The 14,227-nt window shown below is 50.1% G+C and overlaps 1 protein-coding gene across 1 annotated transcript in view; it reads right to left on the bottom strand.

The window, feature by feature from the left end:
• Positions 1-2,018: 2,018 nt before the first annotated feature.
• LOC116982320 (zinc finger protein 436-like) overlaps positions 2,019-14,227 on the bottom strand; it is a gene marked incomplete at its 3' end in the record, with an annotated part of 33,930 nt that continues 21,721 nt past the window's right edge. Inside the window, exons 4-6 of the mRNA XM_033035584.1 lie at positions 3,007-3,402; positions 2,346-2,922; positions 2,019-2,110 (exon numbers count right to left, since the gene is read on the bottom strand). Of these exons, the coding sequence (XP_032891475.1) occupies positions 2,019-2,110; positions 2,346-2,922; positions 3,007-3,402 (1,065 nt within the window). The remainder of the gene's footprint in view (positions 2,111-2,345; positions 2,923-3,006; positions 3,403-14,227) is intronic.

The following is a 14,227-nucleotide window of genomic DNA, read 5'->3' as shown; positions in this document are numbered from 1 at the left end:
GGATAGGTAATATTCACAGAGTGCTGGAGTAACTCAGCGGGTCAGGCAGCATCTCTGGAGAACATGGATAGGTGATATTCACAGAGTGCTGGAGTAAGTCAGTGGGACAGGCAGCATGTTGTTTAAGAATGAACTGCAGATGCTGGAAAATCGAAGGTACACAAAAATGCTGGAGAAATTCCGTGGGTGCAGCAGCATCTATGGAGCGAAGGAGATAGGCAACGTTTCGGGCCGAAACCCTTCTTCAGACTGATGGGGGGTGGGGGAGAAGAAAGGAAAAAGGAGGAGGAGCCCGAGGGCTGAGGGGGAGCTGGGAAGGGGAGGAGACAGCAAGGGCTAACAGAATTGTGAGAATTCAATGTTCTTGCCAGCAGGATGCAGACTCCCCAAGGGGAATATGAGGTGCTGTTCCTCCAATTTAGGGTGGGCCTCACTCTGGCCATGGTGGAGGCCCCGGACAGAGGTCAGATACGGAGTTGAAGTGCTGAGCCACCGGGAGGTCAGGTTGGTTAAGGAGGACCGAGCGGAGGTGTTCGGCGAAACGATCGCCAAGCCTACGCTTGGTTTCACCGATGTAGATCAGCTGACATCTAGAGCAGCAGATGCAATAGATGAGGTTGGAGGAGATGCAGGTGAACCTCTGGCACACCTGTAACGACTGCTTGGGTCCTTGAATGCAGTCGAGGGGGGAGGTAAAGCGACAAGTGTAGCATCCCTTGTGGTTGCAAGGGAAAGTGCCCGGGGAGGGGGTGGTGCGGGAGGGAAGGGAAGAATTGACAAGGGAATTACGGAGGGAACGGTCTTTGCGGAAGGCAGACAGGGGGGGAGATGGGAAGATGTGGCGAATGGTGGGGTCACGTTGGAGGTGGCGAAACTGACGGAGGACTATTTGTTGTATGTGACGGCTAGTGGGGCGAAAGGTGAGGACATGGGGGACTCTGCCCTTGTTGCGATTGGGAGGATGGGGAGAGAGAGCAGTGTTGCGGGGTATGGAAGAGACCCTAGTGCGAGCCTCATCTATGGTGGAGGAGGGGAACCCCCGTTCCCTGAATAATGAGGACATTTCAGATGTCCTGGTGTGGAACGCCTCATCCGTGGAGCAGATGCGGCGTAGACGGAGGAATTGGGAGTAGGGGATGGAGTCCTTACAGGAAGCAGGGTGGGAGGAAGAGTAGTCTAGATAGCCATGGGAGTCAGTGGGTTTATAGTGGATGTTGGTCAGAAGTCTATCACCTGTGGTGGAGATAGTGAGGTCAAGGAATGGTAGGGAAGGGTCGGAAATGGTCCAGGTGTATTTGAGTGCCGGATGGAGGTTAGTGGTGAAGTGGATGAAGTCAGTCAGTTGCGTGTGGGTGCAGGAGGTGGCACCAAAGCAATCGTCGGTGTAGCGGAGGTAGAGGTCGGGGATGGGGCCCTGGTATGCCTCAAACAAGGATTGTTCGACGTACCAGACAAAGAGGCAGGCGGACCTGGGGCCCATGCGCGTGCCCATAGCTACGCCTTGTGTTTGGAGGAAATGGGAGGAGTTAAACAAGGCTATTGACGGTAAGGACCAGCTCCGGTAAGCGGAGGAGAGTTTCAGTGGACGGGTATAGGTTGCTTCTCCGGTCGAGGAAGAACCGGAGGCCTTTGAGACCATCCTGGTGGGGGATGGAGGTGTAGAGTGACTGGACGTCCATGATGAAGATGAGAGGATGGGGGCCTAGAGAATGGAATGCATGGAGACGACGGGACAGGCAGCATCTCTGGAGACAAGGAATGGGTGACGTTTCAGGTCGACATTGAAGATGGGTCTCGACCCAGAAACGTTACCCATTCCTTCCAACATTTTGTGTCTACTTAAACAGTGCCTATCTATCCATGTGGCGTTGTGCCAGCAGGCTGGAGGAGCGGGCAAAGGCCTTGTCACAGAGTGGGCAGGTGAAGGGGCACTGGCTGGTGTGGACTTGTCGTTGCTCCAGCAGGTGGTCAAGGCAGGTGAAGCACTTACCACAGGACGGGCAGGGGAAGGGACGCTCACCGCTGTGGGTACGCCGGTGCTGCCACAGGCTGGACATGTGGGTGAAACCCTTGCCACACTCAGCGCACACAAAGGGTCTCTCTCCGGTGTGTATCCGCTGGTGCTCCCGCAACCCCCGTGCTCTCTTGTCACAGTGGGAGCAGCTGCTCGCCGGCGTGGGTCCGCCGGTGTTGCCGCAACCCCCGCAAGCTGTCAAACGACTCACCACAGTACGGGCAGTCGTAGGGCTGGCCATTGGTGTGCACGTGCTGGTGAGACAGGGCGTGGGAGGCCATGGCAAAGCGCTCTCCACACACCGGGCTGGGGACGGGACGGTCACAGGAATGCACCCGCTGGTGGGACAGTAGCTTGGAGGAGATGCTGAAGCCCTTGCCGCACTGGACGCAGGTGTAGGGGCGCTCGCCAGTGTGGGTGCGCTGGTGCACCAGCAGGGTGCTTGACTGGTTGAAGCCCTTGCCGCACTGGGTGCAGGTGAATGGGCGCTCGCCGGTGTGGATGCGCTGGTGCACCAGCAAGTTGCTGGACCGGGTGAAGCGCTTGCCGCACTGGGTGCAGGTGTAGGGCCGCTCCCCGGTGTGGGTGCGCTGGTGCTTCAGTAGGTGACTGGACTGGGTGAAGTTCTTGCCGCACCGGGTGCAGATGTAGGGGCGCTCCCCGGTGTGGGTGCGCTGGTGCCCTAGCAGGCTGTTGGAGCAGTTGAAGCCCTTGCCGCATTGGGTGCAGGTGTAGGGCCGCTCCCCAGTGTGGGTGCGCTGGTGCTTCAGCAGGTGACTGGACTGGGTGAAGCTCTTGCCGCACTGGGCGCAGGTGTAGGGGCGCTCCCTGGTGTGGGTGCGCTGGTGCTCCAGCAGGTGACTAGAACGGATGAAACCCTTGCCGCACTGGGTGCAGATGTAGGGGCGCTCCCCGGTGTGGGTGCGCTGGTGCTTCAGCAGGTGACTGGACTGGGTGAAGTTCTTGCCGCACTGGGCACAGGCGTAGGGCCGCTCCCCGGTGTGGGTGCGCTGGTGCTCCAGCAGGTGACTAGAACGGATGAAACCCTTGCCGCACTGGGTGCAGATGTAGGGGCGCTCCCCGGTGTGGGTGCGCTGGTGCCCCAGCAGGCTGTTGGAGCAAATGAAGCCCTTGCCGCATTGGGTGCAGGTGTAGGGTCGCTCCCCAGTGTGGGTGCGCTGGTGCTTCAGCAGGTGACTGGACTGGGTGAAGTTCTTGCCGCACTGGGCACAGGCGTAGGGGCGGTCCCTGGTGTGGGTGCGTTGGTGAGACAGCAAGCTGCTGGAGCAGACGAAGTTCTTGCCGCATTGGTCGCAGGTGTAGGGCCGCTCCGCGGTGTGGGTGCGCTGGTGCTCCAGCAGGTGACTGGACTGGGAGCGCTTGTTGCACTGGGTGCAGGTGTTGGGCCGCTCACCGGTGTGGGTGCGCTGGTGGTCCAACAGGTGGCTGGACTGGATGAAGATCTTGCCGCACTCGGTGCAGCGGTAGGGGTGCTCCCCAGTGTGGGTGCGCTGGTGCTCCAGCAGGGTGCTGGAGTGGGTGAAGCGCTTGCCGCATTGGTCGCAGCAGTAGGGGCGCTCGCCGGTGTGGAGGCGCCGGTGGGACAGCAGGTCTTTGGACTGGGTGAAGCCTTTGCCGCAGTCGCTGCAGGTGTAGGGGCGCTCGCTGGCGTGCAGGCGCCTGTGCCTCTTCAGGTGATTGGACGACTTGAAGCCTTTGCCGCAGTCGGAGCAGGTGAAGGGCCGCTCACTGCTGTGCACCAGCAGGTGCTGCCTTAGCCCCGACAACTGGACAAAGCTCATGTCGCATGTGGAGCAGCCATAGGGCTTCTCGCCCGTGTGCACCTGCCGGTGTATCTTCAGGTGATTCGCCGTCTTGAAGCTCATGCTGCAGTTGGAGCAGGTGAAGGGCCTCTCGCTGGAGTGCATGCTGTTGTGCCCCTGCAAGTACTTGTAGTGAGTGAAGCTCTTGCCGCATTCCGAGCAGTTGAAGGGACGTTCTCCCGTGTGCACCAACCGGTGGGCCTCCAGCTCGCTCAGGCACCGCCACACCTTGCCACACATGTCAATTTCACTTGTTGGTCCTCCATCGAAGCTCAGCCCGCACACCGAGCAGATGGGGGAGCCCACCGGCACCGTGGCCACCCTCAATGGCCGCTCACGTCCCCGACTCTCCGTCCACAGCAACGGCTCCTAAACCCTGCAGGAGGGGAACACAGAGGGTCAACAATCTGGCAAACAGGACATTACTAGCACATATTGAGTGCGTTTATGGCCGTTATAAAGAAACATAGAAAATGGGTGCAGGAGTAGGCCATTCGGTCCTTCGAGCCTGCAACGCCATTCAATATGATCATGGCTGATCATCCAACTCCATATCCTGTACCTGCCTGCTCTCCATACCCCCTGATCCCTTTAGCCACAAGGGCCACATCCAATTCCCTCTTAAATATAGCCAGTGACCTGGCCTCAACTACTTTCTGTGGCAGTGAATTCCACAGATTCACCACTCTCTGTGTGAAAAACAACTTTCTCATCACGGTCCTAAAAGACTTCCCCCTTATCCTTAAACTGTGACCCCTTGTTCTGGACTTCCCCAACATCGGGAACAATCTTCCTGCATCTAGCCTGTCCAAACCCTTAAGAATTTTGTAAGTTTCTATAAGATCACCCCTCAATCTTCTAAATTCTAGCGAGTACAAGCCGAGTCTATCCTGTCTTTCTTGATATGAAAGTCCTGCCATTCCAGCAATCAGTCTGGTGAACCTTCTCTGCACTCCCTCCGTGGCAAGAATGTTCTTCCTCAGCTTATGAGACCAAAACTGTGCGCAATACTTCAGGTGTGGTCTCACCAAGGTCCTGTCCAACTGCAGTAGAACCTCCCTGCTCCTACACTCAAATCCTTTTGCTATGAATGCTAACATACCATTCGCTTTCTTCACAGCCTGCTGCACCTGCATGCCTACTTTTAATGACTGGTGTACCATGACACCCAGGTCTCATTGCATCTCCCCTTTTCCTAAATGGCCACCATTCAGATAATAGTCCACTTTCCTGTTCTTGCCGCCAAAGTGGATAACCTCGCGTTTATCCACATTATACTGCATCTGCCATGCATTTGCGCACTCACATAGCCTATCCAAGTCACCTTGCAGCCTCCTAGCATCCTCCTCACAGCCAACACTGCCCCCCAGCTTCGTGTCATCCGCAAACTTGGAGATTTTGCATTCAATTCCCTCGTCCAAATCATTAAGTTACATCCTCGAAAAAAATTCTATAAGATTCGTCAGACATGATTTACCTTTCATAAATTCATGCTGACTTTGTCCAATGATTTCACCACTTTTTCTCTCTCCCTCTCTCTCGCTGCCTCTGTCTCTGCATCTCTCTCTCCTCTCGCCGCCTCTCTGTCTCTCTCTCCCACTATCCCACCCTCTGTCTGTCTCTCTCTCTCTCTGGTTCTCCCTGTCTCTCAGAGTCTTTCTCTCACTCTGTCTGTCGCTATCCCTCTGTGTCTGTCTCTCTCCCCCTCTCTCTCTCTGTCTCTCATGCTGTTTCTCTCTGTCTCTGGTTCTCTCTCTCTCTCTGTTTCTGTCTCTCTAGCTCTCTCTATCAATCTCATTTTCAATTTTCAATTTAAAAACTTTATTGGCACGATAAAAAAACATTGTTATATTGCTAAAGTATAAAACATGACATACATACAGTGTATGTATGTCATGTAAATATACAGTGCATGGATAGATATGTCCCTGTACATAAACTCGCAATATGCCTATAGCCCTTTATTGATTGCTACACGTTCTTGCAGCTGTAAGCAGTACAACACAATAGCAAGTTTAGCAATTCAATATTCATTTCTTAGTGTTAGTTAATGTCAATTAGTGTGTGCGTACATATGTGCATGTTGGTCATTCACCGTCTCTCAGGTTATGGCATGCTGTTACGTATTGTGCACCAAGATGAGCCGTATTTCCTTCGCCAAGGATTATTCTTAGTTTTGATGTATCATCTAGTTCTTTAAAATCAGGGGTTGCCACACTGAGTTTGTCAAAGTATGCTTTCCTTGTTTTGTCAAATTTTTTGCATTTTAGGATTAAGTGCACCTCTGTTTCAACCTCATCTGTCAAACAGTGGCCGCATATTCTGTTTTCTCTTGGTTGCCAGAATCTCTTCTGTCTTCCTTTTTCAACTACCAAATAGTGGTCACTTAACCTGTATTTGGTGAGGGTCTGTCTCTGCTTTATGTCTCTAACAGTTGAGAGATAGTCTGCCAATTTATAGTCTCTTTTTAGGGAACGGTAACATTCTAATCTGCTTTGGATTTTGGTTTCTTTATCCTGATGTTCCAAGTACGTTTCTTTACATTGTTTGATAATCTGGTTCACTCTAATTGGTGATTGGGGGTCAGTATTAATCTGTGGCCGGTCAGGGTTTAACTGGATAGGGTTTAACTGAGTAGGAGTAGTTAGTCTCAGTACCAACAGACATAGGGATCTCTTTTTCTGGGTTCCCCTCTTGTGTTTGAAGGGCTTTAAACTGGAGGGTATCTGGGGGGCTAGATTTAAGGTGATTCCAAAACTTTAGTGCTCTATCAGCGGGTATCTGCCTAATTCCGCCCTACATGCGTTTGTTGGTGTTTTTCTTTGGATACGGAGGATGTTCTGACAAAATTCCGCATGCAGGGCCTCTGTTGTATGTTTTTCCCATTTACTATAATTATGGTGACATACTTCACTACCATAAAGCCCAATAGGCTGGATTACACTGTCAAATATTTTAAGCCAGATTTTAATTGGGATTTGGATGTTGTAGAATCTTTTTATTGCATACAAAGCTCTTCAAGCTTTCTCTTTTAGTGCATTCACTGCCATATTGAAGCTCCCTGATGCTGATACGGTTAGACCAAGGTAAGTACAGTTCATAGTGTGTTCGATAACAGTTCCATTGAGAGTAAATTTGTATTTATCTTCCTGACATCTGGGTCTTTTCTGAAAAATCATGATGTTGGTTTTCTTTAGATTTACTACCAGGGCCCAATTTTGGCAGTACTCATCAAGTAGGTCCAACTGTTGCTGCAGTCCCTGTTCTGTGGGGGACAGCAGAACCAAGTCATCCGCATAAAACAGCGAATTTACCTCTCCGTTCAGAAGACAGAGGCCCAGCGCTGTGCTCTGGTCCAACTTTTCTGCCAAATCGTTGATATATACATTAAACAGTGTCGGGCTCAGATTGCAGCCTTGCCGGACGCCTCTTCTATGGGCGAAGAGATCAGTGCGTTTGTCCCCAATTTTAAAGCCACATTTATTATTCAGATACATTGATTTAATAAGGTCATATACCTTTCCTCCTATACCACAGCTGCGGAGTTTGTAATAGAGCCCTTCATGCCAAATAGAGTCAAATGCTTTCTCAAAGTCAATAAAACAGGCAAATATTTTCCCATTTTTCGCTTGGTGTACATGTTTTTCAATGAGAGTGTGGAGGGTATAAATGTGGTCAGTGGTACGGTGTTTTGGGAGGAAGCCAATTTGGTTTTTACTGAAAATGTTGTGTTTGTTAAGGAAATCCTGCATTCTGTTATTTATGATACTGAAGAATAACTTCCCTAGGCCACGGTAGTTATTTGGGTCTAATTTGTTTTCACTATCTCTCTGTCCCTCTCTCTCTCTCTCTCTCTTTCTCTCTCCCTCTGCCTGCCCCTCTCTGTCTGTCTCCCTGTCTCTCTCTGTTTCTGTATCTCTCTTTCCCTCTCTATCACTGCCCCTATATCTGTCTGTCTCTCTTTCTCCCTCTCTCTCCCTGTTTGTCTCTGTCTCTCTCTCCCTATCTCTCTGTCTCTCTGTCTGTCTCTCTCTCTCTGTCTCTCCGTCTCTGTCCCTCTGTCTCTCTCTCTCTCTGTCTCTCCGTCTCTGTCTCTCTCTCTCTCTCAGTCTCTCTCTATATCTCTCTCCCTCTCTCTCTGCATCTGTCTCTCAGTATATCTCTCTGTCTCTGTCTGTCCCTCTCTATCCCTGTCCCTCTATCTCTCTCTTGCTGTCCTCTCTCTCCCTCTGTCTCCGTTTGTCTCTGTCTCTCTCTCCCTGTCTTGCTCTCGCTTGTCTCTCTGTCTCTCTCTCTCTCTATCTCTCCCTCTCTCTATCTCCCTCTCTCTCTGCATCTGTCTCTCTCACTCTGTCTCTCTCTGTCTGTCCCTCTCCCTGCCCGTCTCTGTCCGTCTGTGTGTGTGTGTGTCTCTCTCTCTCTGTCCCTGCCTCTCTCTCCCTCTGTCTGTCCCTCTCCTGTCCCTGTGTGTGTGTGTGTGTGTGTGTGTGTGTGTGTGTGTGGTGTGTGTGTGTCTCTCCCTGTCCCTGTCTGTGTGTGTGTGTGTCTCTCTCTCTGTCCCTGCCTGCCTGTGTGTGTGTGTGTCTCTCTCTCTGTCCCTGCCTCTGTCCCTGTCTCCCTCTGTCTGTCTCTGTCTCTGTATTGTGTTCCGTTCTGGGCACCGTGTTACAGGAAAGATGTCGTCGAGCTGGAAAGGGCGCAGAGAAGATTTACGAGGATGTTGCCGGGTCTCGAGGGGCCTGAGCTACAGGGAGAGGTTGGGGCAGGGCTGGGACTCTATTCTTTGGAGCACAGGAGGATGAGGGGCAATCTTATAGAGGTGAACAAAATCACCAGAGGAATAGATCGGGTAGACGCACAGTCTCTTGCCCAGAGCAGGGGAATCGAGGACCAGAGGACACGGGTTTAAGGTGAGAGACGCGGGGGTGGGAATAATTGAATAGGAACCTGAGGGGCAACGTTTCCACACAGAGGGTGGTGGGTGTATGGAACGAGCTGCTGGAGGAGGGAGTTGAGGCTGGGACTATCCCAACACTTGGACAGGTACTTGGACTAGTGTAGATGAGGCATGTTGGCCGGTGTGGGCAAGTTGAGCCGAAGGGCCCGTTTCCGTCCTGTATCACTCCCTCTCTCTCTCTCTCTCTCTCCCTGTGTGTCTCTCTCTTTTTCTCTGTTTATCTCTCTCTCTCCCTGTTTCTCTCCCTGTTTCTCTCTCTCTTTCTCTGTCTCACTCTGTTTCTCTCTCTCTTTCTTTCTCTTTCTCTTTCTCTCTCTTTCTCTCTCTGTCTCTCTATCTCAGTCTGAAGAAGGGTCTCGACCCGCAATATCACCCATTCCTTCTCTCCAGAGATGCTGCCTGACCCACTGAGTTACTCCTGCACTTTGTGTCTATCTTCGGTGTAATCCAACATCTGCAGTTCCTTATCACACTCTCTCTCTCTGTCACTCTCTCTGTGTTTCTCTCTGTCTCTCTCTCCCTCGTTCTCTCTCTCTCTCCCTCTATCTCCCTCTCTCTCTCTCCCTATTCAGTCAAAAAGTTGGGAGGTCACGTTGCATTTGTACAAGACTAGTGTAGATGGGGCATGTTGGTCGGGGTGGGACTAGTGTAGATGGGGCATGTTGGTCGGGGTGGGACTAGAGTAGATGGGTCATGTTGGTCGGGGTGGGACTAGTGTAGATGGGGCATGTTGGTCGGGATGGGCCTAGTGTAGTTGGGGCATGTTGATCCGGGTGGGACTAGTGTAGCTGGGGCATGTTGCTGGGGGTGGGACTAGTGTAGATGGGGCATGTTGGTCGGGGTGGGACTAGTGTAGATGGGGCATGTTGGTCGGGGTGGGACTAGTGTAGATGGGGCATGTTGGTCGGGGTGGGACTAGTGTAGATGGGGCATGTTGGTCCGGGTGGGCCTAGTGTAGATGGGGCATGTTGGTCAGGGTGGGACTAGTGTAGATGGGGCATGTTGGTCAGGGTGGGCCTAGTGTAGATGGGGCATGTTGGTCAGGGTGGGACTAGTGTAGATGGGGCATGTTGGCCGGTGTGGGCAAGTTGGGCTGAAGGGCATGTTTCCGCGCTGTACCTCTCTCTCTTTGTCTGTCTGTCTGTCTGTCTGTGTCCCTCTCTGTCTCTTTCTGTCTGTCAGTCTCTCTCTCTCTCCCCCCCACACTGAGGTCACACTGGCTTCTCATTTTCAGCCTGTGTCCTTTACTGTGTGTGTGTGTGTCTCTCTCTCTCTCTGTTTCTCTGTCTCTCTCTCTCTCTGTCTGTCTCTCTCTCTGTCTCTCTCTCTCTCTGTCACTCACTCTCTCACTCTGCCTCTCTCTCTCTCTCTATCGATATATCTCTCTGTCTGTCTCTGTCTGTCTCTCTCTGTCTCTTTCTCTCTCTTTCTGTCTCTCTCTCGATCTGTCTCTCTCTCTGCCTCACTCTGTCTCTATCTCTCTCTTTCCCTCTGTCTCTCTCTCCCTCTGTCTGCCTGTCTCTCTCGCTCCCTCTCTCTGTCTCTTTCTCTCTCTCCCTCTCATAGAAACATAGAAATTAGGTGCAGGAGCAGGGCATTCGGCCCTTCGAGCCTGCACCGCCATTCAATATGATCATGGCTGATCATCCAACTCAGTATCCTGTACCTGCCTTCTCTCCATACCCCCTGATCCCTTTCGCCACAAGGGCCACATCTAACTCCCTCTTAAATATAGCCAATGAACTGGCCTCAACAACCTTCTGTGGCAGAAAATTCCAGAGATTCACCACTGTCTGTGTGAAAAATGTTTTTATCATCTCGGTCCTAAAAGATTTCCCCCTTATCCTTAAACTGCGACCCCTTGTTCTGGACTTCCCCAACATCGGGAACAATCTTCCTTCATCTAGCCTGTCCAACCCCTTAAGAATTTTGTAAGTTTCTATAAGATGCCCCCTCAATCTTCTAAATTCTAGCGAGTACAAGCCGAGTCTATCCAGTCTATCTTCATATGAAAGTCCTGACATCCCAGAAATCAGTCTGGTGAACCTTCTCTGTGCTCCCTCTATGGCAAGAATGTCTTTCCTCAGATTAGGAGACCAAAACTGTACGCAATACTCCAGATGTGGTCTCATCAAGAGCCTGTACAACTGCAGTAGAACCTCCCTGCTCCTATACTCAAATCCTTTTGCTATGAATGCTAACATACCATTCACTTTATAACCATATAACAATTACAGCACGGAAACAGGCCATCTCGGCCCTACAAGTCCGTGCCGAACAATTATTTTCCCTTAGTCCCACCTGCCTGCACTCATACCATAACCCTCCATTCCCTTCTCATCCATATGCCCATCCAATTTATTTTTAAATGATACCAACAAACCTGCCTCCACCACTTCCACTGGAAGCTCATTCCACACCGCTACCACTCTCTGAGTAAAGAAGTTCCCCCTCATGTTACCCCTAAACTTCTGTCCCTTAATTCTGAAGTAATGTCCTCTTGTTTGAATCTTCCCTATTCTCAAAGGGAAAAGCTTGTCCACATCAACTCTGTCTATCCCTCTCATCATTTTAAAGACCTCTATCAAGTCCCCCCTTAACCTTCTGCGCTCCAGAGAATAAAGACCTAACTTATTCAACCTATCTCTGTAACTTAGTTGTTGAAACCCAGGCAACATTCTAGTAAATCTCCTCTGTACTCTCTCTATTTTGTTGACATCCTTCCTATAATTGGGCGACCAAAATTGTACACCATACTCCAGATTTGGTCTCACCAATGCCTTGTAAAATTTTAACATTACATCCCAGCTTCTATACTCAATGCTCTGATTTATAAAGGCTAGCATACTAAAAGCTTTCTTTACCACCCTATCTATATGAGATTCCATCTTCAAGGAACTATGCACGGTTATTCCCAGATCCCTCTGTTCAACTGCATTCTTCAATTCCCTACCATTTAGTAGGTATAACCATATAACCATATAACAATTACAGCACGGAAACAGGCCATCTCGGCCCTACAAGTCCGTGCCGAACAACTTTTTTCCCTTAGTCCCACCTGCCTGCACTCATACCATAACCCTCCATTCCCTTCTCATCCATATGCCTATCCAATTTATTTTTAAATGATACCAACAAACCTGCCGCCACCACTTCCACTGGAAGCTCATTCCACACCGCTACCACTCTCTGAGTAAAGAAGTTCCCCCTCATGTTACCCCTAAACTTCTGTCCGTTAATTCTGAAGTCATGTCCTCTTGTTTGAATCTTCCCTATTCTCAAAGGGAAAAGCTTGATCACATCAACTCTGTCTATCCCTCTCATCATTTTAAAGACCTCTATCAAGTCCCCCCTTAACCTTCTGCGCTCCAGAGAATAAAGACCTAACTTATTCAACCTATCTCTGTAACTTAGTTGTTGAAACCCAGGCAACATTCTAGTAAATCTCCTCTGTACTCTCTCTATTTTGTTGACATCCTTCCTACAATTGGGCGACCAAAATTGTACACCATACTCCAGATTTGGTCTCACCAATGCCTTGTACAATTTTAACATTACATCCCAGCTTCTATACTCAATGCTCTGATTTATAAAGGCTAGCATACCAAAAGCTTTCTTTACCACCCTATCTATATGAGATTCCACCTTCAAGGAACTATGCACGGTTATTCCCAGATCCCTCTGTTCAACTGTATTCTTCAATTCCCTACCATTTATCATGTACGTCCTATTTTGATTTGTCCTGCCAAGGTGTAGCACCTCACATTTATCAGCATTAAACTCCATCTGCCATCTTTCAGCCCATTCTTCCAAATGGCCTAAATCACTCTGTAGACTTTGGAAATCCTCTTCATTATCCACAACACCCCCTATCTTGGTATCATCTGCATACTTACTAATCCAATTTACCACCCCTTCATCCAGATCATTGATGTACATGACAAACAACAAAGGACCCAACACAGATCCCTGAGGCACCCCACTAGTCACCTGCCTCCAACCCGACAAACAGCCATCCACCATTACCCTCTGGCTTCTCCCATTCAGCCACTGTTGAATCCATCTTGCTACTCCTGCATTTATACCCAACAGTTGAACCTTCTTAACCAACCTTCCATGAGGAACCTTGTCAAAGGCATTACTAAAGTCCATATAGACAACATCCACTGCTTTACCCTCGTCAATTTCCCTAGCAACCGCTTCAAAAAATTCAAGAAGTTTAGTCAAACATGACCTTCCAGGCACAAATCCATGTTGACTGTTCCTAATCAGACCCTGTTTATCCAGATGCTTATATATATTATCTCTAAGTATCTTTTCCATTAATTTGCCCACCACTGAAGTCAAACTAACAGGTCTATAATTGCTAGGTTTACTCTTAGAACCCTTTTTAAACAATGGAACAACATGCGCAGTACGCCAATCCTCGGGGACTATTCCCGTTTCTAATGACATTTGAAATATTTCTGTCATAGTTCTACACTATTTCTACACTAACTTCCCTCAATGTCCATGGGAATATACTTTCTTCACTGCCTGCTGCACCTGCATCTCCCTCTCTCTCTCCCTCTCTCCGTCCCTCTCTCTGTCTCTCTCTCTCTGTCTGTCTCTCTCTCACACTCTCTGGGACAGAGGATTCAAAGGAATAGGTGACGATTCGGGTCGAGACCCTTCTTCAGACTCAAGAACCATTTCCTTCGCTCCATAGATGCTGCCTCACACGCTGAGTTTCTCCAGCATTTTTGTCTAACAACAAGAGTCCAATCACCTTCACTGGACAATAGACAACAGGTGCAGGAGGAGGCCATTTGGCCCTTCGAGCCAGCACCGCCATTCAATGTGATCATGGCTGATCATCCCCAATCAATTGGGATCCCTAATCTCTGTGGAAATGAAAAGCCATGGATGACAGCAGAGGTGCGCTCGCTGCTGAGGGCCCGTGATGCAGCCTACAGAGCCGGTAACACAGCTGCTCTTCCATCTACCAGGACTGCACTGGAAAAAGGAATCAAGGCAGCGAAACGTGCCTATGCAGAGAAAATCCAGGGACACCTCTGTGACACAGGAGACAGCAGGAGGATGTGGATGGGAATCCAAACACTGACGGGGTACAAGGCAAGGCAGCAGGTGACTGACACCGACACTTCTCTTCCAGATAAACTTCCAGATAATTGTTCCAGAAGAACAATTTCTTTGCACGTTTTGATGCAGCTAACACCACACCCAATGGGAGAACCAGCCCTTGCTTACAAACTGACCAGCCAGTCCTGACCATAGACTCGATGTACACACGGAGAATCCTGTCCAAGCTCAACCCGTGGAAAGCAGTTGGACCCGACAACATCCCAGGCCGTGTGCTCAAGGAATGTGCGGATGAGTTAGCAGAAGTGCTAACAGACATCTTCAACATCTCCCTTAGTCAAGCCATTGTCC

Source organism: Amblyraja radiata, chromosome 16, assembly GCF_010909765.2.
Source record: "Amblyraja radiata isolate CabotCenter1 chromosome 16, sAmbRad1.1.pri, whole genome shotgun sequence".
In the NCBI taxonomy this organism is placed as follows: domain Eukaryota; kingdom Metazoa; phylum Chordata; class Chondrichthyes; order Rajiformes; family Rajidae; genus Amblyraja; species Amblyraja radiata.
This window is presented reverse-complemented; position numbering and strand designations above follow the sequence as displayed.